Consider the following 21,644-nt stretch of genomic DNA (forward strand, 5'->3'; position numbering starts at 1 on the left):
AGTCACATTGACGAGCAGCCCCAGATTTGGAGGTGGGGGGGTAGCTGGGCTCCCTTGACTCACCCAGGCACCTGTGGGCCTTCTGCGGTCTGTCCCCTGCTGCTGTGCACTGTCAACGCAACGTCTGCTCGTTGGGGAAGGATTCGTGGCTCTTCCTCCCTCTCCCTCCCGAAGTCTCTGGCCCGTGTGTCCGGTGTATTCCGGGAGATGAAGGTCGCGCTTCCCATTCCCACGTTCTCAGGGGCTTGCGGGTCTAACTCAGTACCTTTTCTAGGGGCCTCCCGGGTTCTTTCAAGAAATTCAGTGGGATCCTCAGAAGAACTCGTCGTAACGCCTGCTCAGTATTCCGACTCTTCTGTTTAGGGACGCCTGTCTTTTTATCCATTCATTCATTCGTTTATTTTGTTTTTAAGTGAGAGGAAGGGAGATTGTGAGATCCCACTGGGATCCACTTGGCAGCCCCCCATCTGGGGCCGATGCTTGAATCAACCCAGCCATTTTTAGTGCCTGAGGCTGACATGTTTCACAGAGCTATCCTCAGTGGCTGGAGGCCACACTCACACCAATGGAGCCTTGGCTGCGGGAGGGGAAGAGAGAGACAGAGAGGAAGGAGAGGGGGAGGGAGAGAGAAGCCAGTGGGCGCTTCTCCTGTGTGCCCTGACCGGGAATCAAACCCGGGACGTCCACAAGCCAGGCTGACGCTCTATCCGCTGAGCCACCATCCAGGACCAAGGGACGCCTTTCGTCGACCCTTTTGGATGCACCGTCTCTAACCCTCCGAGACAGAAAGCCCATCCCCCTCACGACCCCAGTTGGGTCAGTCATAATAAACGTAGAACCTCAGTTGGGTTGGAAACCCTGTCTGCCCTTTCTCTCCTGGCCTGGGGAGTGTCAGCAGGGGCTTGTCCCCCACCCAACCTGGTTGGTTCCCCGATGTGCCCAGGATGTAGACCATCTCAGCACTCCCTCCCCACGCTGGGCTCCCACAGCCCAGAGAGGACAAAGAGCCCCCCCCCCGGGGAGTGGAGCAGCCGGGGGGGACCCTGTAGCCCTGTGTTGTATACACCTGACAGGCGTCCCCAAACTACGGCCCCCTGAGGCCATTTATCCAGCCCCCCGCCACACTCCCAGAAGGGGCACCTCTTTCATTGGTGGTCAGTGAGAGGAGCACTGTATGTGGCGGCCCTCCAATGGTCTGAGGGACAGTGAACTGGCCCCCTGTGTAAAAAGTTGGGGGACCTCTGACTAGAACATCCTGATTCCCCCAGGGGGCCCTCCCTTCCGGACCTCTGTCCTCTCTGCCAGGGGCTCGCTCCCCTGTCCTCTGCACAGTTAATCTATTCCCTTGTAATGCACACCTCACCTGTGCGAGTCCGCCCTGCACCGGCTGACTGGAAGGATGTCGAGGTGGGCAGACCACAGGGGGGGCTCTGCCCAGCGAGGGGAGTCGCAGATGCCACCCAGGGGGTCCTCTTGGGCAGAGACCACGTTGGAGACTCAATGTCGCTCTGACCCCCGAGGGGCTCAGGCATGAGGGGAGGAAGTCTTTCCAGTGAGGGGGACTTGAGCAAAGCCTCCCGATGCCTGGGGGTGGGTGGTGGAGGGGGTGGGGTGGGCAGAGACCTCAGGCCGCCTGCCTGCCTGCCTGCCCGCCAATCCCCAGCGGCAGGAAGTTGCTCAACCCGATGTGAAGCCGTGAACACGGGGCGGAGAGGGGTCATAACAAAGAGGAAGGAGGGGGAAGAATGGAGAACACAGCCCTCCCCCCCCCAACACACACACACACACACACACACACACACACACACAGTTACTTCTGAAAGAGGCTGCATTTCGGGGAAGCCGCTGGGCCGTGCCGTTCTGATGAACCCCCGAATCTCAGAGACAGAGGCGAATGGACACAGAGCAGGAGAGAAGGGCTCTTGACCGTGGGGGGGCCCCCCACACCATGTGACCATCTCTGGCTGGCTCCAGTCCTGGGGGCGGGCCCCGCCCGGAGGATATAAAAGTCTGGATGGGGGAAAAGCAAAACTTGGGCTTCTTCCCTGCTTCCTCCTGCTGCTGCACGGGGCACAAGACACCAGTGAGGGGTGCACAGGGGGGGCTCCCCGAAGCCGCCTGGACGAGAGCTCGGGGGGGCAGGGGCTGCCTCCCTCATGCTGGACTCCAGGTAAGAGGTCAGTTCGCAGAGAGGTGGTGGCTGTCGTCCAAGACCCCCCCGTGTGGAGACACCGGGCTGCTCACGGGGAGTCGGTCAGCTGGGAGGGGGGCGTCCGTGGGCCGTGCACCCCGGATTCAGAGACTCACGCCCAGTAGCCATGCTGGGGACCCCAATATGATCGTTGTTCCGTGGTGCGTGCCTGAGGCTGAGATGCTCGGCTATGTTTTTACCCTTTTTAAAAAAAACTTTTTTTAAAGGTAGAAAATGTCAGCTTGCCCACGAGGCTAGGCAAGGCTGTGTCTATCGGGAGGAGCTGACCCGGGCCGGCTAAGTGGCTCCTTCCTGGTGGCCAGCGTGGGGGGCAGGGAGGAGATTGGGAAAGGGGCCTCGGGGCCCATGGTTCTCCAAGTCCAGTGAGGCTTCTAGGCTGTTCTAGAAGGCTGGCTAAAGCAGAAATTCCTCGTGGCACCATGGGTGGCAGAGGCCAAGGGGTGGAGGAGCAGATGGACAACATGCGGCCCATGCCCACCGTGGAATATTACGCAGCCAGGAAAAGCAGCAGAGGTCTGACTCCTGACTCAGGCCGGGACATGGATGGACCTCAGGCGGGGGACACTCAGTGAGAGAGAAGCCAGGCAGACAGGCTCACACGGCGTGTGATTTGTGTACGGGACGCGTCCCAAACACGCAGCTGGATGGGAACGGAGTGGACCCGCTGATCTGCTGTATGCCCTGGGTGGTCCGTCAGAAAGGGAGCTCCAGGCCCTGGCCGGTTGGCTCAGTGGTAGAGCGTCGGCCTGGCGTGCAGGAGTCCAGGGTTCGATTCCCGGCCAGGGCACACAGGAGAGGCGCCCATCTGCTTCTCCACCCCTCCCCCTCTCCTTCCTCTCTGTCTCTCTCTTCCCCTCCCGCAGCCGAGGCTCCATTGGAGCAAAGTTGGCTCCATGGCCTCTGCCTCAGGCGCTAGAGTGGCTCTGGTTGCAGCAGAGCGACGCCCCGGATGGGCAGAGCATCGCCCCCTGGTGGGTATGCTGGGTGGATTCCGGTCGGGCGCATGCGGGAGTCTGTCTGACTGCCTCCTCGTTTCCAGCCTCGGAAAAATGCAAAAAAAGAAAGAAAGGGGGCTCCAGACCCCTACACATTCACCTTCTCATTGATACCCGCCCCAGATGTCCGTAGCGTTGAGCGTCCAGGGCATGTTGGTTCTTTGAGCCCCTCCGAGCCGGGTGCCCCGTGGGTCCCCTATGACTGAAGAATGAGCAGGCAGAGACCCCCCCCTACGGCCCCCAGCAGGCGGCCGGCCAGGACCAAGGCCTGTCGATAACCACCCCGTCCTGCAGGTGTACAGACGGACTCACGTTCCCTCTCTCCAGACAGGCGGGGGGTCGGAGCAGGGTCATCCTGAGACCCAGCCTCTTTCTCTGGCCCCCTCTCTGCCCACACCCAGCTGCAGGGGGGGTCGGCGTTCCATAGGGTCATAACTTGGGGCACGTTGACACCCAATGAGGACGTTTTAATGCATTTGGGTTTTTAGAGCTCGTTCACTTTGATAACAAGCGAGGAAAGTCTCTCCCGGGTGAGGGTCATCGTGCTGACGCTTTGTGTGTATTGCGGGGCGTGGGGCGTCTGAGCAGAAGCCAAGGACAGGCGCCCGCCTCCCCTCCCCCACCCCGGACACCCACCCCACCCCCCAGAAGGGTCGGCAGCCACTGAGTCCCCCCTTCGAATTAACTGAAGACACGGCCCAGGTTGTCCCCATGTTTAAAACTGTAGTCTTTTTAGAATCTTTCCTTTTCCTCATGATGCACGTGGCTCTTGTGCTTTTATACACATTGCATTCCATGTTATGTGTACGCTGTGCTAAGAAATGGGTGACCAGATGTGTGTGTCCCCTACGCCTGCAGGTGACGGGCTGACAGTGTCCTCTCCTGGGGGGTGGTCAGTCCGGTCCGCCCGGCAAGGTGCTCATGACGTTTGCAATATAAGAGCCAGGCTGGGGGAGGAATGGGGTGACCCATCAGCAAGGTCTGAGAAGAGGTCAGCCCGGGTCAGCGCGCTGACCCATGACAGGGTCAGCAGAAGAGACAGGGGGGGGCGGGGGACACAGAGACACGGACACGGAGGAGAAGGCACTGTCCGGCGGGCACAGGAGCACTAAGAGGCCAGGAGTCCCGGCCGGCCAGCCGAGAAGCAATCCCGGGGATCCCGGGAAGCAAGTCCTGGGCTGGCACACGCTGATCACGCAGGGTCCACTTACTGGAACTGGATCGCTGCAGGAAACGCAGGCTCCCTGATTAGATACTCTTGTTAATTAGGGCTTCCTGCCAGGGCTTGGTCAGCACGGGGCTTCCTGCTGTTTTTTTCCTGGTGCCGGCCGCCTTTCTGGCGTCCGGGTGGGGGTGTGGGGGGGTCAGGGGGCAGACAAGGAGCTCTCACCCCCCCCTGCCCGGGCAGGCGCTCTGTGAAGGCGGGCAGACTTACATACACGGAAAGACACACGCGTGCACAGACACTCAGGTGCACACACAGCACCAGAGCCTTACCTCCTGCAACGAGCTCCCCGCTCTCCGAGCACCGGAGTCCCTGCAAACCGTCAAACACCCCTGCCTCCCCCCCCTGCACCCCCCGAAGCCACCCCCACGCCCACACCCTGTCTCTTTTCCCTCTTTTCCAGCTCACCCCCTCCCGCCCGCGGGGGCCACCTCCCCATGGCCTTGCTCAGCCTGGCCCTGCTCCTGACGTCCGCACCCGCGTCCCGCCTGCCGCACACGGACCACGGTAGGCACCCCGGTCCCCGGCGCGTGCACACGTCTGTAACGGCGTTCGGGTGAAGCTGTCGGGACCGTGTGTCCGTAGAGAGAGCCCCCCCCCCTCGGGGCAGCGACAGGGGGTAACACAGGGCTTCCCGTCTGCCTCTCACCTCGTCCGTTCCCCACTCCCGGGGAGGGGGTGATGCCCTGCAAAATCAGGACGTGGTCTATGACTGACTGGGTCAGGGTGCCCGGGGACTTGGGGTGGCCTCAGCGTGTAGAATCGATTCCTTCCCATCCACCGATGCCGTCCTGTTCCTGGGAGGGGAAAGGACCCTGGGGGAGAACCATGCCCCCCCCTCCGGGGTTGAATCCCGTCCCGACCCGATTCACACGCCCAAGTCCCAGCCTCCGGAAACCGGGGAGGTGACACGTTGGGGAACAGAGAGAGTTTGTACAAGGGTGATGAGGTCCTCGTACAATGCCACTGGCCCCTGATATAAACAGGGGACCTGCCACCCAAGGCATGGGCTCAGGGGACACGGTTTGGGGTGGATGCAGCCACAAAATGAAGAATTGGGGGGCGTCCCCGAGAGGCTCGGGTGGCAAAGCCTGCAACAGATGCTTCCTTGAGCCCCCTGGAGAGAAGCGGACATGTGGACACTTTGGTCCCCAGAACCACGAGAATTTTGATTTTATTTACCAAGGAAACCGTGCTTTGGCCCAAAGCGACACATCGCTCACTGAACCCAGGGTGCCTTCGGACGACAGCATCTTGGATGGGCACGGGGGCTCTCCCCGGGGGGGGGGGGCAAGGACCGGGGCCACCTCTGTGCCCAGTAAGAGAAAGGACGGGTGTGCACCCCCAAATGGCAGGATCTTTCACAGCGAGGGGCAACCGCTTTTCTCTGAGATCTATAAAAACAGCGACTCGGGAAGCCCGATTCAGGCGGGAGCCCAGAGAGGGTCCCTCCCCCCTGCGGAGACAAAACTGATGTGTGTTTATGGGGAAGGGGACTGGGGACGGTGACACCCGCAGCAGGGAGCCGTTGCTATGGCTGCAGGTGACATGGCATGGTGACAATGATTCTTTTTTTTTTTTTTTTTTTTTGTATTTTTCTGAAGCTGGAAACGGGGAGAGACAGTCAGACAGACTCCCGCATGCGCCCGACCGGGATCCGCCCGGCACACCCACCAGGGGGCGATGCTCTGCCCCTCCGGGGCGTCGCTCTGCCACGACCAGAGCCACTCTAGCGCCTGAGGCAGAGGCCAAGGAGCCATCCCCAGCACCCGGGCCATCTTTGCTCCAATGGAGCCTTGGCTGCGGGAGGGGAAGAGAGAGACAGAGAGGAAGGAGAGGGGGAGGGGTGGAGAAGCAGATGGGCGCCTCTCCTGTGTGCCCTGGCCGGGAATCGAACCCGGGACTCCTGCACGCCAGGCTGACGCTCTACCACTGAGCCAACCGGCCAGGGCCACGGTGACGCTGATTCTAAACAATGTGTTTAGTCTTCATTCCTGTAGCTGACCGTCTAGTGGTCACATATCTGCTGTCTGGTCACCTTTGCAAACAGCAGCTCTTGGTGACACCAGGCGGCTGTGCCCCCTCCCCCCCGTGCAGAGGTCATTCTGTCCTGTTTTAGTGTCCAGAGGTTTGGGGCATTTGATGTGCAAAAACGGTCCCTTGGGGGCAGCACCTTCGTTTTAAAGCAGTGGTCCCCAACCCCTGGGGCCGCGGACCGGTACCAGTTCGTGGGCCATTTGGAACCGGTCCTCAGAGAAAGAATAAATTACTTAAATTATTTCCATTTTATTTATATTGAAGTCTGAACGATGTTTTATTTTTTTTTAAATGACCAGATTCCCTCTGTTCCATCCGTCTGAGACTCACTCTTGACGCTTGTCTCGGTCAAGTGATGCATTGATCCGTCCCCACCCCTAAAGGCCGGTCCGTGAAAATATTTTCTGACATGAAACCAGTCTGTGGCCCAAAAAAGGTTGGGGACCACTGGTTTAAAGGGTCTCCATTGATGTTATTATTTTTTTTTTTAACACCGAGGGGAATAATCTTATATCGCCTGAGAATCTTAGGAAGAAGGAGATATTTTCTAAACCCAAAAGGCCAGTCTGCGACCGCTCTGGGCGATGGTGACAGCCCAGATGATGTGAGCTGAGGTTATGGCCACAGCACTTCATAACCCTGCTCAAGTCAGCTCCTTCCTCAAGGGGGTGGGGAGGGGTGGGGAGGGCGTGGGTGGTTTGTGTTGGGTGGGAGGGGGCTGGGGCTTCTCCTGGGGGTGCCGTCTTTGTCAGCTGCGACTGTTATCACAGACTGCTTCTAGGGGCTCCAGGGAGGGTCCCCCCTGCCTCTCCCAGCTCCTGGGGCTCCAGGCGTCCCCGGGGGCTGGTGGCCGCCTCCCTCCCGTCTCTGCCTCCGTCCCCACGTGGCTTCTCCTCTGTGTCTGTGTCTCCTCCTCCGTCTCTTCTAAGGTCCCTGTCACTGGGAGCCTGCAGAGGGCCCCCCTGACCCAGGGTGACTCCTCTCTGACCGTTCAGAGACACCTTATCAGCAGAGACCCTATTGCCAGATGAGGTCTCATTTACGGGTCCCGGGAATTCATTCGATGACCCGGCATCCTTCCTGGTGGCTCCTCACGTCCTTGGAGGAGGGGGCCTTGGAGGGGGTGCCCACGGCACCCACACAGGGCGGGTACAGACCACACGTGGCTCCTGTCCCGTTTCCATTGACGAGGACGTGCTCACGGGGCTGCCACCAGGGTCCAGGGATGTGCAGGAGGTCTGGTCGAAAGGGGGACCCCCTCCTTGTATTCTCAGACCCCAACGCCCAGGTCCCGGCATTACCAGGACCCCCTCTTGGGCTCCCGTGGGCCAGAGGCTGCCGTCACGCCTGTGGTCAGCTCAGGACGGCGGCCGTTCTAGAATCACAGTCAGGAAGTGAGATGCTTTCTAGGACAAACTCATTAAAATCTCAAGGAAGCAGCCACTCAGCTCTAAAAAATGTAGGCATTTCTGCCCTGGCCGGATGGCTCCGTTGGTTAGAGCATCGTCCTGAAGCAGAGGTCGCCGGTTCGATCCCCGGTCAGGGCACATAGAGGAACAGTGATGTTCCTGTCTCTCTCTCTGTCTCTTTCTCTCTCCCTCTTCCTCTCTCTCTCCCTCTTCCTCTCTCTCTCTGTCTCTCTCTCTCCCTCTCTCTCTGTCTCTCTCTCCCTCTTTCTCTCTCTCTCTGTCTCTCTCTCTCCCTCTTCCTCTCTCTCTAAAATCAATAAAATAAACATTTAGAAAAAAAGAAAAACAAAAGCATTCTTTAAAAAAACTTTACCCTTTTCCTCATAAAGTTCCTAACACTCCAACCTAGGTCAAGTTGTATTTGAGGGGCTGTTGCTACAATAACCAACAGAGTAGAACAGATACTTTCTCTCGTCCACGCCTTAAGGAGATGTGGTTAGCCTTTCACTATTGAGTCTGAATTAGCCACAGGATTTTGTGTGTGTGTGTGTGTGTGCATTTCTTTTATCAGGGTAAAAAAATTATTTTATTCCCAGTTGGGTGAATTTTTAATCCTTTTATTTTCTACTTCTGTTGAGTAGAAAATACTCTGTTTTCTGTGAACAGGGAAAATTAGGTTGATGGCTAAAACAATCTTGCATCCTGACCAAGGCGGTGGCATGGTGGAGAGAGAGTTGGCCTGGGTCGCAGAGGGCCTGGGTTCAAAACCCCGAGGTCGCCAGCTTGAGCGCAGGCTCATAGACATGACCCCGTGGTCTCTGGCTTGAGCCCAAGGTCGCCGGCTTGAGCGCGGGCTCTTCTGATTTGAGCAAAAGCTCACCAGCTTGAGCCCAAGGTCACTGGTTTGAGCAAGGGGTCACTTGGTCTGCTGTAGCCCCACGGTCAAGGCACATATGAGAAAGCAATCAATGAACAACTAAGGAGCCACAACTATGAGTTGATCCTTCACACTTCTCTCCTTTCCTGTCTGTCTGTCTGTCTGTCTCTCTCTCTCAAAAAAAAAAAAAAATAATTCTTTATTTGTGACCACAGCTATAATTGGGAGAAGAATAAACATTATCTGAAAGACTTTATGGGACAATGAATGATGGAAAACTTCCTCATTACGTCATTTAACACTTTGTATATACGATTATATGTTTACAGAAACAGAGCACATCAAAGTAAACTAAAATATAATAAAAATGTGCTAACGCTCCTATTGCCCACTTCCTCACTCACCACCGTCTTAATGACATTTCCTGTTCTCGTAGCAGGAGTGGACGGAAGTTTCCAGACAGGAGAACCCCATTAAAAGTTACCCTTTCTCGACAAGCAAGGTCCCCAGACGAGTTTACGTTTTAAGGAATTCATTAGGTTATGAGAAAAAAAAACAACAACCCAGAAGCCAAGATCCTCATAGGGTTTGACCTCTCTTATCTGAACGAAAGGTAGTGATTGTGATAACTAGTCCCGGTGGTAATTACCAGTTTATAAACAGTCACTTCCTCTAAGTTTTAAACGAGAACTTTCTGAGAAATTCTGAAGAAACTTCTAGACCAGCGGTTCTCAACCTGTGGGTCGTGACCCCGGAGGGGTCGCCTAAAGCCATGGGAAAATACATAATGCATATCAGGTATTTACATTCCGAATCATCACTGTAGCAAAATGACAGTGATGAAGTAGCCACCAAAATTATTTTTTGGTTTGGGGGTCACCACAACATGAGGAACTGTATTACGGGGTCACGGCATTAGAAAGGTTGAGAACCACTGATATAGACGTACTTTCATAGCCTTGAGTTATTGGCAAGATAACATTGAGTCGATTCTTCTAGACCAGCGGTCGGGAACTTTTTTGGGCTGAGAGAGCCATGAACGCAACATATTTTAAAAACTAGAAAGCCCGGCGGTCATACGAAATGACCGCTGTTCTAGATATTATAAATTGTAATTAAAATGATTTGTGCAAAGGTGTCTGCTAATTCAAACTGAATTACCCAGGGCAGGCGGCGAGGACGCCCCTTTGCTTACTGCCCCACGGGGTTTCCCCCTTCTACTTGCTTAATTGTTTAAAGTAAAGTGCAATGAAGGAAACCACTTGTGGTACATTTCTTAAGATGTGGTACATTTCTTAACATTCTTAATAAAATGTGCCCTGGCCGGTTGGCTCAGCGGTAGAGCGTCGGCCTAGCGTGCGGAGGACCCGGGTTTGATTCCCGGCCAGGGCACACAGGAGAAGCGCCCATTTGCTTCTCCACCCCCTCCCGCCGCGCTTTCCTCTCTGTCTCTCTCTTCCCCTCCCGCAGCCAAGGCTCCATTGGAGCAAAGATGGCCCGGGCGCTGGGGATGGCTCTGTGGCCTCTGCCTCAGGCGCGAGAGTGGCTCTGGTCGCAATATGGCGATGCCCAGGATGGGCAGAGCATCGCCCCCTGGTGGGCAGAGCGTCGCCCCTGGTGGGTGTGCCGGGTGGATCCCAGTCGGGCGCATGCCGGAGTCTGTCTGACTGTCTCTCCCCATTTCCAGCTTCAGAAAAATGAAAAAAAAAATAAATAAATAAAAAAATAAAATAAAATGTTAAATCACATGTCAAAGATCTCTTTGTACACAACATTTCTTGTGTAGATCTTTCCATCATTTTTAAGCTCGCCTTGCAGAGGACCATCAATTATTTTTAATTTTACGTCCGTTCTTTCATGAACTCTTGAACAGGCAACATAAAGTTGACCGTGTCCAAATGCAGGCTCAGGTAAAAAAATGCCAACACACTTAAGCGTGTTGGCCCTGAGACTTATTGATGGTCATAGCAAAGGCAAGTTTTACAGGAAATTGTCTACGTCTCAATTGAAACGGCAACCCTGTTTGAGATGGAGCCAAATCAATTCTTGGAATGACACGTATTTCACCTTTAGAGGAGCCAAAGACTTAGCTATCATGACATTATTTTTCAATTGGAGAACCTCTAGTCTTGTACCCTTGCAAAGACCCCTTCTGGTGTTAAGATTTCTTAACAGCATAATAATTGCTCCAATCCTTAACCTCAATTTGTGAGGTGGCATGCCAGAAGGCGGGACTATTTGAATGCCGTGGCAACTTCACCCCATTGGCTAGTACAGTTACGCAAGCAACCAATAAGCTATCGGCGACAAACAGACACTTAAGCGGCATATAATAAAGATGTAATTCCGTGAGAGCCATACAACGACCCGTGGACGAGGCGCATCATCCAATAAAAATGTGGCGTTGCCGCGGAGGACAGCTGTGATTGGCTCCAGCCACCTGCAACCATGAACATGAGCGGCAGGAACTGAATGGATTGTAATCCATGAGAATGTTTTCTATTCTTTTTTTTAATATTTTATTTTTTTATTTATTTATTCATTTTAGAGAGGAGAGGGAGAGACAGAGACAGAGAGAGAGAGAGGAGAGACAGAGAGAGAGAGAGAGACAGAGAGAACAGGGGGGAGGAGCTAGAAGCATCAACTCCCATATATGCCTTGACCAGGCAAGCCCAGGGTTTCGAACCGGTGACCTCAGCATTTCCAGGTCGACGCTTTATCCACTGCGCCACCACAGGTCAGGCTGTTTCCTATTCTTAACCTTATTATGGAGAGTCCATTTCACACGCAGCTGGGTGGCAGAGGGAATGTGAAGTTCCCTTGGGAGTTTTTCCACCATCACGGGGTGGGGGTGGGGGTGGGGGGAGTGAATGTGAGCTCGTGAGATCAATAAGGTGCCGTGGGTCCGCCACGGTTTGTCCATCTGGCACTCGCCGTCCGCGGGTCAGCGGCTCACTGGGTGGGAGACAGAGCCCGCCGCGTCTGGGAATGTCTCCCAACACCTAACGCGTTGAACCGTTTCAGATCCCCACCCGCCCATGACGAACCTGAGGATGGAGCCGGGGACGAGAAGGTTGACCTGGGACCTCCGGGGGGACGTGTCCAACATCAGCTGCACGAAGCTGGGTTTCCACACAAAGGTAAACAGCCTCGCCCGCCCTCTAGGAAACATGGCGCTCTCTAGATGTTCCCAACTCGTTCCGTGACCGGAGGACCAAGCCTAACTAACACCAAGGCTCCAGGGGGTGGGGGTCTCCGGCTTTCCCAGAGACACGGGTCTGTCTGAACTTGGGCTCAGCCGTGGAAGGCGGGACGAGGCATCCACAGGTGCCCAGACTCGGGCTCTGTCCTCTGTACGACGTCTGAGATGGGACTTGGTGCCAAAGCAGGTGCAGAACCAAACCCCACAGGAAGCGACTGTTTAGGAAATGCTGTCTCTCCCACCTCCACCCGCCCCCCCCGACACACGCCCCCCCCCCACACAAACACAAACACCTCCCTCCCCACCCCCACCCCCACCGGGTTATCTTCATCTGGAACCATCTTCGGAGATCCTGAAAACAATGACCAATGTCATGGGCAGCCGGACCAGAATTCCATCTGGTCACACCCCAGCACGTCTCAGGGGGGAAGGGGCATCCGACAGCCTCCTTGAGACTGAATGTGGTCTCCCCAAGTTCCTCTCAGTTTAATACAGTCCAGACCGCACCCCTGTGTTATTAGTCTGGGCAAGACACCAGGACAAAGGACCACAAACACTGGATGTTTATATGTGGTCCTTGGGGGGTTGGAGTCTGAGACCCAGGTGTGGGCAGGGCTGGGTCCCCCTGGGGCCTCTCTCCTGGGCGTGCAGATGGCCGTCTCCTCCCCGGGTCCTCACACGGCCGTCCCTCTGTGTGTGTCTGCGTCTCCTCCCCGGGTCCTCGCACGGCCGTCCCTCTGTGTGTGTCTGCGTCTCCTCCCCGGGTCCTCGCACGGCCGTCCCTCTGTGTGTGTCTGCGTCTCCTCCCCGGGTCCTCGCACGGCCGTCCCTCTGTGTGTGTCTGCGTCTCCTCCCCAGGGTCCTCGCACGGCCGTCCCTCTGTGTGTGTCTGCGTCTCCTCCCCGGGTCCTCGCACGGCCGTCCCTCTGTGTGTGTCTGCGTCTCCTCCCCGGGTCCTCGCACGGCCGTCCCTCTGTGTGTCTGAGTCTCCTCCCCGGGTCCTCGCACGGCCGTCCCTCTGTGTGTGTCTGCGTCTCCTCCCGGGGTCCTCGCACGGCCGTCCTCTGTGTGTGTCTGCGTCTCCTCCCCGGGTCCTCGCACGGCCGTCCCTCTGTGTGTGTCTGTGTCTCCTCCCCGGGTCCTCACACGGCCGTCCCTCTGTGTGTGTCTGTGTCTCCTCCCTGGGTCCTCACACGGCCGTCCCTCTGTGTGTGTCTGTGTCCTCACCTCCTCTTCTTATAGGGACCCCCATCTTGTGGGGTCAGGACACCCTCCCTCGTGACCGCATTTTTCCTGAACCCCCTCTTTATAGCCCCGTCTCCGAATACAGCCCCATCGCAGGTTACGATTTCAAAATCTTTAACATAAAACTCTTTGGCCAGATGGCTAAATATCCCCTCAAAAACATAAAGACATCCTGCATTATCTGTGCTGGAAACTTGTAGGAATTCTTTCATTTGGACGGGTGTCCTCCACACCTGGTGTGACGGTGTCATTGTAGGATTTCTCTACACCACCAGCCTGCAAATTTTCCTGGTTTCTGTCTTATGTAGAATTTCTTGTATTTGGAATCCTGTTTTTTTCTTCATTCTTGGCTGACACACTTTAAAAAAAAAAAAAAAAAAAAAAAAAAAAAAAACAGGGTCACACCCTCTAGCAGCTCAATGAGAAATCACGCGTGGGAAGTAAATGTTTTTAAACCGAGAGTGTCGGAAAATATCTGTAGTCTACTACGCTGTCCGTGGGTTGATCGTTGGGCTGGGTATAGAATTCCAACTGGGCAGTTTTGACCGCCAGAATTTTCAAGACATTGATTGCTTTTCCGTATTCTATGTACCAAAGCTGGTGTTCAAATTACCCAATGTCATTTTGATTCTTTATTCTTTGTTTTTATTTATTGTAATTTTTTATTGATTTGAGAGAGAGAGAGAGGGAGAGAGAGAGAGAGAGAGAGAGAGAGAAGCATTAACTCGTTGTTTGTTCATGCATTCACTGGTCCCTTCTCGTCCCTGCCCTCAAACCTCTGAGCTCAGCATGATGAGGCTTGCTATATTCGCTGAGCCACCCAGCTAGGGGGGGTACTGATTTCTTTTTTTTTAATCCTTTGGGTATAAAAATGTTTCTTTCTCTCTAGAAACTCTTCAGAGCTTCTCCTGCTGCCCAACTCTCTTCTGTTCTGAAATTCTCAGGGTTTGTCTGTGCTGCTGGGTATTCTGTGAGCCTCTCCTATCGGAGAACTTATAACGTTCATTTCTGGGGTGTTTTTTTTTAACATTTTGTGTGTGTCATTTCTCTCTCTCTCTCTCTCTCTCTCCATCTGGCATATGAATACTGTCTTTCTAATATTAGCCTTTGAGGGATAGTCTCATCATTTTTTTTTAATAGTGCCCTATTCCTGTTTCGTAGTTGAGGTATGCTTTCTTTCTTTGTTCTCAGAATATCTACCGGTAATTTATTTTTAAGTTTTCTTCTCCCTGGTTCATCTCTAGTTCCCTCTTTTAGATTTTGTTTCTGTTACTTAATTTCTTTTCGTCTTACTCCTGTTCTCACAGGGTTTTGTTTTTCTTCCCCCCCCCCACACACACACACCACAGAATCCCAACAACCTTTGCTTGTCTGCTCACGTTTAAGAGTCAAGGATGGAAAATCTAATTAAAAGATCTGAACAGGAGGGTTGGTGTGAGGTCTGGGGGCTTTGTGGGTAGGTATTCCTGCAGAGCCATTAGGGAAGAGTGACAGATATCAGAATTTTTGGGGGGGGAGGTTTGCTTTGGGGCTGATTAGATTTGTCAGATATGATACTTCCACTCTCCTCTGGGGACAGAAAAGTCTCCACGACCAGCATGCTGGTAGTCAAATGGGGAAGAGGACGTAGCACCCCCGAAGCACATAATCAGTGGGTGCCCTTGCCGTCAACAGAGACTGGCTCCCTTCCTGACGATAGTGTCTCTCTGTCCCCCCCCCTTTTTTATGAGGTCCATGCACAAAGGCCACTGTCCTTGGGCTGACCGCTGGTCCTCAGACGCAGTGATCAGCAGAGTGGAAGCAGATGGGAGAATACCTGTCCATCCCACGTTTTCTCCTCATTCTTTTTTTTTTCCCCCTTTGTATTTTTCTGAAGTTGGAAACGGGGAGGCAGTCAGACAGACTCCCGCATGCGCCCGACTGGGATCCACCTGGCACGCCCACCAGGGGGCGATGCTCTGCCCATCTGGGGCACCTCTCTGTTGCAACCAGAGCCATTCTAGCGCCTGAGGCGGAGGCCACGGAGCCATCCTCAGCGCCCGGGCTAACTTTGCTCCAATGGAGCCTTGGCCACGGGAGGGGAAGAGAGAGACAGAGAGGAAAGAGAGGGGGAAGGGTGGAGAAGCAGATGGGTGCTTCTCCTGTGTGCCCTGGCCAGGAATCGAACCCGGGACTCCTGCTCACCAGGCCGACACTCTACCACTGAGCCAACCGGCCAGGGCCTCCTCATTCTTAACATTCTTCTAGATATCTTGCTATCAGCTGGGTCCCAGATCAAATAATAACAGTAATAATATGTTTATGACCTCTTAACGTGAATCATCTGAGAGAGCGTTGCACACTTATGCAAATTGGTTACACAGTTATGTGGGTACTGAGTTCGAACACACCATCGCTATTTCTCGTTCTCCTTTTATTTCCGTTTCTTGTGCATTGCGGTCTTTACTGTGCCCTCTCTCCGCCTTCCCCATGGCGATTTCTTCTCTCGTTTTATCTTTAGAAAGGGATCGTCTCTCAAGGTTTAGGCGTAAGTGGAATTATCTTCACACATCATTTTCCAGTTTTTTAAAATTAATTAAAGATTTGGGGGGGGGCCTGACCTGTGGTGGCGCAGTGGGATAAAGCGTCGACCTTGAACACTGAGGTCGCCGGTTCAAAACCTTGGGTTTGCCTGGTCAAGGCACATATGGGAGTTGATGCTTCCTGCTCCTCCCCCTTCTCTCTCCCTCACTCCTCTCTCTCTAAAAAATCAATAAATAAAATATTTTTTTTTTAAAGTTTTTTTTTTGGAGGGGAGTTTTATGCTCACAGCAAAAATTCAGGGACAGGTGCAGAGATTTTCTGAATATACCCTGCCTTCCTTGAACATCCTCACCTCTCCCTCCCCCGAGATGTTACATTTGTTACAATGTGTGAACCTACATTGAACCATCATCACCACTAGGAGTCCACTGTTTCCATTTCGGTTCACTCTGGGTGTTGTGCATTTTGTAGATTCGTACAAATGTGTGACGACGTGGATCATATACAAAGTATTCTCTCTCCCCGAAGAGATTCTCATGCTCTGCTGTGTCACCCTTTCTTCCTCCATCCTCACCCCTCCTCAGCACTGACGCAGTCACCCCCTGCCTTCCAATGTGTCGATATCCACAAGATACATTCCTGGCCTTTCACTGAGATCATGTTAGGTTTGTGAATCCCATTGGGGAGAACTACCGCTTATGTTTAAAAACCGAACAAAACACATAAATTTCATCAGTGTCAGACTAAGTATACCCTCTACACCAGTGGTCCCCAACTCCCGGGCCGCGGACCAGTACCGGTCCATGGGCCATTTGGTACCAGTCCGCAGAGAAAGAATAAATAACTTGCATTATTTCCGTTCTATTGATATTTAAGTCTGAACGATGTCTTATTTTTATTTATTTTTTTATTTTATTTATTTATTTTTTTTTGTATTTTTCTGAAGCTGGAAACGGGGAGAGACAGTCAGACAGACTCCCACATGCGCCCGACCGGGATCCACCCGGCACGCCCACCAGGGGCAACGCTCTGCCCACCAGGGGGCGATGCTCTGCCCCTCCAGGGCGTCGCTCTGCCACGACCACAGCCACTCTAGCGCCTGGGGCAGAGGCCAAAGAGCCATCACCAGCACCCGGGCCATCTTTGCTCCAATGGAGCCTTGGCTGCGGGAGGGGAAGAGAGAGACAGAGAGGAAGGAGGGGGGGGTGGAGAAGCAAATGGGCGCTTCTCCTGTGTGCCCTGGCCGGGAATTGAACCCGGGTCCCCCGCACGCCAGGCCGATGCTCTACCGCTGAGCCAACCGGCCAGGGCCACGATGTCTTATTTTTAAAAAATGATTAGATTCCCTCTGTTCCATCCGTCTATGACTCACTCTTGACGCTTGTCTCGGTCACGTGATACATTGATCCGTCCCACCCTAAAGGACCGGTCCGTGAAAATATTTTCTGACATGAAACCGGTCCGTGGCCCCAAAAAAGGTTGGGGACCCCTGCCCTACAGAATAAATTCCTCCATCTCTTAGGCAAAGAAAGGTCGTTACTGCCAGTTCTTTGTGCTCGACAAATGTGCAACGTCAAACTACACCGTCAAGGGCACTCTGGTCAACGGAACGCCGTTTTCATCGTGGATTCAGTACCCCAAGCAAGGTGAGGGCGAAACGCTCTTTCGCTGCTGTTCTTATATGTTTTCAACAAAGACCTAGTCTTCTGAATATCCAAACCATTGTCTTGAGTGGATTGCCGGGGACATGAGCTACAACAAAACAAGTGATCTCTCTGAAATGACAACACTGTAGCCCAGGGGTCCCCAAACTACGGCCCACGGGCCGCATGCGGCCCCCTGAGGCCATTTATCCGGCCCCCGCCGCACTTCTGGAAGGGGCACCTCTTTCATTGGTGGTCAGTGAGAGGAGCATAGTTCCCATTAAAATACTGGTCAGTTTGTTGATTTAAATTGACTTGTTCTTTATTTTAAATATTGTATTTGTTCCCGTTTTGTTTTTTTTTACTTTAAAATAAGATATGTGCAGTGTGCATAGGGATTTGTTCATAGTTTTTTTTTTTACAGTCTGGCCCTCCAGCGGTCTGAGGGACAGTGAACTGGCCCCCTGTGTAAAAAGTTTGGGGACCCCTGCTGTAGCCATTTCAGGAGACAGGAGGTGGTGAGAGTAAAGAGATCTTACACAAAGGCTCAGGAGTCCTTGTGTGGATTGGAAGCCAGCTATCTCTTAAAGCCTGTGCATGTCGACTTTCCAAGTTGAGAGATGGTCCTGGAACTTTGCAAGGTGCTGCCTCACAGAGGGGGAGGGACCCCGGGGCAAGGTGGAGAAGCCCCCGGGGGCCCTCCCCCAGGAGAGACCGAATGTCTCTCCAGCTTGAGAATCCACCAGGGTATTGAAATCATCACGTTCCTCTAAGACGGGACTCGCTTTTTCTTGTGGGTTTCTTTTCTGTGGCGATCTTGATCTTCTCCGCAAGCGCAGCCGGGAACCCTGGGGCGGCCGCCCAAGGCCTGAGGTGCCAGGCTCATGACAGGGACTTCCTGACCTGCCGGTGGGAGGTGGGCCGGGAGGCCCCCAGCGACGTCCAGTATTTCTTCTACTTGCAGGAGGTGAGGTAGGTGGGGCCTGGGGTCGTGGCTTGGGGAGGGGCGTCTCCCGGGGGGGGGGGGGGGCTCGGGGCACCTGAATTCATTCCTCATTGTGCCCAATGTGCTTGCAGCTCCCATAAGAAGTGGGAGTGTCCGCGTTACACAGCGGATGCCCTGGGGACACACACCCAGTGTCAGTTCGATGACCTGTCCGAGTTTCCCGATCAGCAATACCACTTCGTGGTGAACGGCACCAGTGGAGGATACACAATACCCTGCAATGAGTTAATCACGTCCTTCTCGGACATTGGTGAGTAAGGGTCCAGGATGCTTCTGTCCCCGTCCCCCCCTCCCTAAAAATACAAACTCTTTCAACGTGAGAGGCAAGAGCGTTTATCTGAGACCGGTGAGAACAGCTGCTGGGGAAACCCTGATTCAGGTGGGAGCCCAGATAGCGCCCCCCGATGAGGAGACCCAGGCGGTGCAATGGGTGTTCACGAGAACGGGACGGGGACGGTGACATCCACAGCCGGGAGGCCCGTCCACATGGAACAGAAGTCACCTGAGCTGAGGGGCTGGTACCAGGGTGGTCGGTGGGGGGGAAGGGTTCGTGTCTGTGGTCTCTCCTCGCCCTTGAGCTGACGTTATGGGTCTCTCAGATCCAGGCTCTGCTCCCTCAGAGACGGGGTGCTCACGCCCAAGTGCGGACCCACAGCTCGAGCAGCTCAGAGCCCTGATCCACACCCAGGTCCCCACAGGGCAGCCAAGTGACTGTCCCTGGGGCGTGGCAGGGGGCTGTGGTTGCCCCTTGGCCCGGCACGATCCGGGCGGTCTCGGGGCGGGTTCTCCGGCAGGACCCACTCAGCTAGCTGCTTTTCGGGGAGTCCCCCCTTCTCCTGGGCTCACTCGCTTCTCCTGACCCCTTCTAGTTTGAAGAGGACGGTCCTCCCGTGCAGGGTTTGAGAGAACGTCGTGGGGCTGAATTGTTGATCGATTCTGTAGGGGCTCTCGCAAGGCAGAGGGCCGGACGGAGGGTGAATTGCAGATTGGCCTTTTGGTTATTTATTGATTTATTTGAGAGAGAAAGGAAGAGACACACACACACACACACACAGAGAGAGAGAGAGAGAGAGAGAGAGAGAGAGAGAGAGAGAGAGAAACATTGTTGCCCCACTTACTTATGTGTACATCGGTTGATTCTTGTACGTGCCCTGACCGGGGATCGAACCTGCAACCTTGGTGTATTGGGACGATGCTCTAACCCACTGAGCTACCCGGTCTGGGCCACAGGCTGCTGGGTACAGGGTGATATTTACTGCTGGGGAGGAGGTGGGGAAGAGAAAAGGAGAGGAAGGGACATGAGAACCCCCAGCTAAGAAGTGTCCATCTCGTCAGCGTCAGTGCAGCAGGAGTATAGCTTGGGACGAGGTCACTCAGGAAGCTGATGGAGCCGCAGGGTCCGGGGGGAAGGTGGACAGAGGCACCTAGAAACACCGCCCAGATGTGGGGTGGGGGGCGGCAGGAGGGTCCCCGGGAGGAGCTGGCCCAGTGGGCAGGATGTGGGAAGGGACAGCGAGCCCAGGTCCCCCGTCCGAGGCCAGCAGGGCAGTTTCGGGGGAGGAGTGTGTCCAGCCAAGGTCGTTGTGGGGACCAGGACACAGAGCAGGGCAAGGCTGGAATGGCCTGAGCAGAGAGTGTCATGTGGGAGGGAGGGAAAGAGGGAGGGAGGTCACGGAGGAGAGCCTTCCCCCTCTGCTGGACAAGGGACTGACTGCCCAGAGGGGCTGGAACTGGTCGGACGAGAAAGCTACCTGTCCTTGTAGAGAGACTCAGCCGCAGGTTTGCTGGAGAACCTTCCAGAAGGGTCTCAGGACGGCCGGGGGTGGGTGGAGGACACTGTGGTCGAGTCGGAGGACCCGGGACCTCGGCTGACTTAAATTCAGCATTCCAACGCACTTGCATCATCCGTCTGTCTGTCCGTTTCTATTTTCCCCCTCTCTGTAGCTTCTCAAGAAGGAAAACTTTTTTTTTTCTTTTTCTTTTTTCTGAAGCTGGAAACGGGGAGAGACAGTCAGACAGACTCCCGCATGCGCCCGACCAGGATCCATCCGGCACACCCACCAGGGGCGACACTCTGCCCACCAGGGGACGATGCTCTGCCCCTCCGGGGCGTCTCTCTGCCCCGACCAGAGCCACTCTAGCGCCTGAGGCAGAGGCCAAGGAGCCATCCCCAGCGCCCGGGCCATCTTTGCTCCAATGGAGCCTTGGCTGCGGGAGGGGAAGAGAGAGACAGAGAGGAAAGCGCGGTGGAGGGGTGGAGAAGCAAATGGGCGCTTCTCCTGTGTGCCCTGGCCGGGAATCGAACCCGGGTCCCCCGCACGCCAGGCCGAGGCTCTACCACTGAGCCAACCCTTCTCCTTTGTTTTACTGATCGCTGTTTTGGGGTTTGTTTTTTTGTTGTTATTTTTTTTTTCTTGCTCCTCCTCCAGAGATATTGAGCGCACCTGCTCTGACAGCCAACTGTAACGAGTCTCTTTCTGTCTTGACGTGGGAGATGTCCAGCCGCTACCATCGAAATTTTGACTACGAACTCGAAATTCAGCAGGTAAAAAAAAACAAAAAACCCTCGTTCCGATGGTGGTGGGCTCCTTCCGCACCCCCGGTCCCCGGACTCTGGGGCTTTGGGATCCATCGCAACGCGGGGACCGTAAAAGCTTTTAACTTTGGCAGAACTGAAATAGCGTGGGCTGTTTCCACAGCCACAGGGAACCCTGAGCAAAGGCAAGTTACGGGAAGGAAGGAAGTTTTTGCATCTAGAGATGTGTCTCAGGAGTTGTGTTTGGGAACGGTAAGGGAATCTTACAAGTCCGGACCAACAAGATAAACGACCCAATTTGTATTTTATTTTATTTTATTACTGTATTTTACAATTTTTTGTTGTTGTTCAGTGATTGTAATTTTTCAAATTTTTTTTTAAAGGAGGTGCTGATTCTTAAACTTTTTTTTTTAATGTATTGATGTCAGCAAGAGAGGAAGAAAAGAGAGAAAGAGAGAGAGAGAGAGAGAGAGAGAGGGAGAGAGAGAGGAACATCGATCTGTCCCCGTATGCGCCCCGACTGGGAATTGAACCGTCAACCCCTGTATTTTTTTTGTTGTTGTTCAGTGATTGTAATTTTTCAAATTTTTTTTTAAAGGAGGTGCTGATTCTTAAACTTTTTTTTTTAATGTGTTGATGTCAGCAAGAGAGGAAGAAGAGAGAGAGAGAGAGAGAGGAACATCGATCTGTCCCCGTATGCGCCCCGACTGGGAATTGAACCGTCAACCCCTGTA

General features: G+C 54.1%; 1 protein-coding gene across 3 annotated transcripts in view; it reads left to right on the forward strand.

Moving 5' to 3' along the window:
• The first annotated feature begins 1,800 nt into the window (after positions 1 to 1,800).
• Positions 1,801 to 21,644, forward strand: part of IL3RA (interleukin 3 receptor subunit alpha) — a 27,129-nt gene continuing 7,285 nt past the window's right edge. Inside the window, exons 1-7 of one of the 3 annotated variants that reach the window (XM_066275994.1) lie at positions 1,801 to 2,170; positions 4,836 to 4,939; positions 11,780 to 11,895; positions 17,248 to 17,371; positions 18,208 to 18,340; positions 18,446 to 18,624; positions 20,804 to 20,919. In XM_066275994.1, coding sequence (XP_066132091.1) covers positions 2,157 to 2,170; positions 4,836 to 4,939; positions 11,780 to 11,895; positions 17,248 to 17,371; positions 18,208 to 18,340; positions 18,446 to 18,624; positions 20,804 to 20,919 — 786 coding nt within the window. In that variant the 5' untranslated portion in view covers positions 1,801 to 2,156. Of the gene's footprint in view, positions 2,178 to 4,835; positions 4,940 to 11,779; positions 11,896 to 17,247; positions 17,372 to 18,207; positions 18,341 to 18,445; positions 18,625 to 20,803; positions 20,920 to 21,644 lie in introns of all 3 variants that reach the window. The other 2 variants (XM_066275995.1, XM_066275993.1) reach the window with 2 other exon arrangements.

The sequence above is a fragment of the Saccopteryx bilineata genome, chromosome 4 (assembly GCF_036850765.1).
Source record: "Saccopteryx bilineata isolate mSacBil1 chromosome 4, mSacBil1_pri_phased_curated, whole genome shotgun sequence".
Taxonomy (NCBI): Eukaryota; Metazoa; Chordata; class Mammalia; order Chiroptera; family Emballonuridae; genus Saccopteryx; species Saccopteryx bilineata.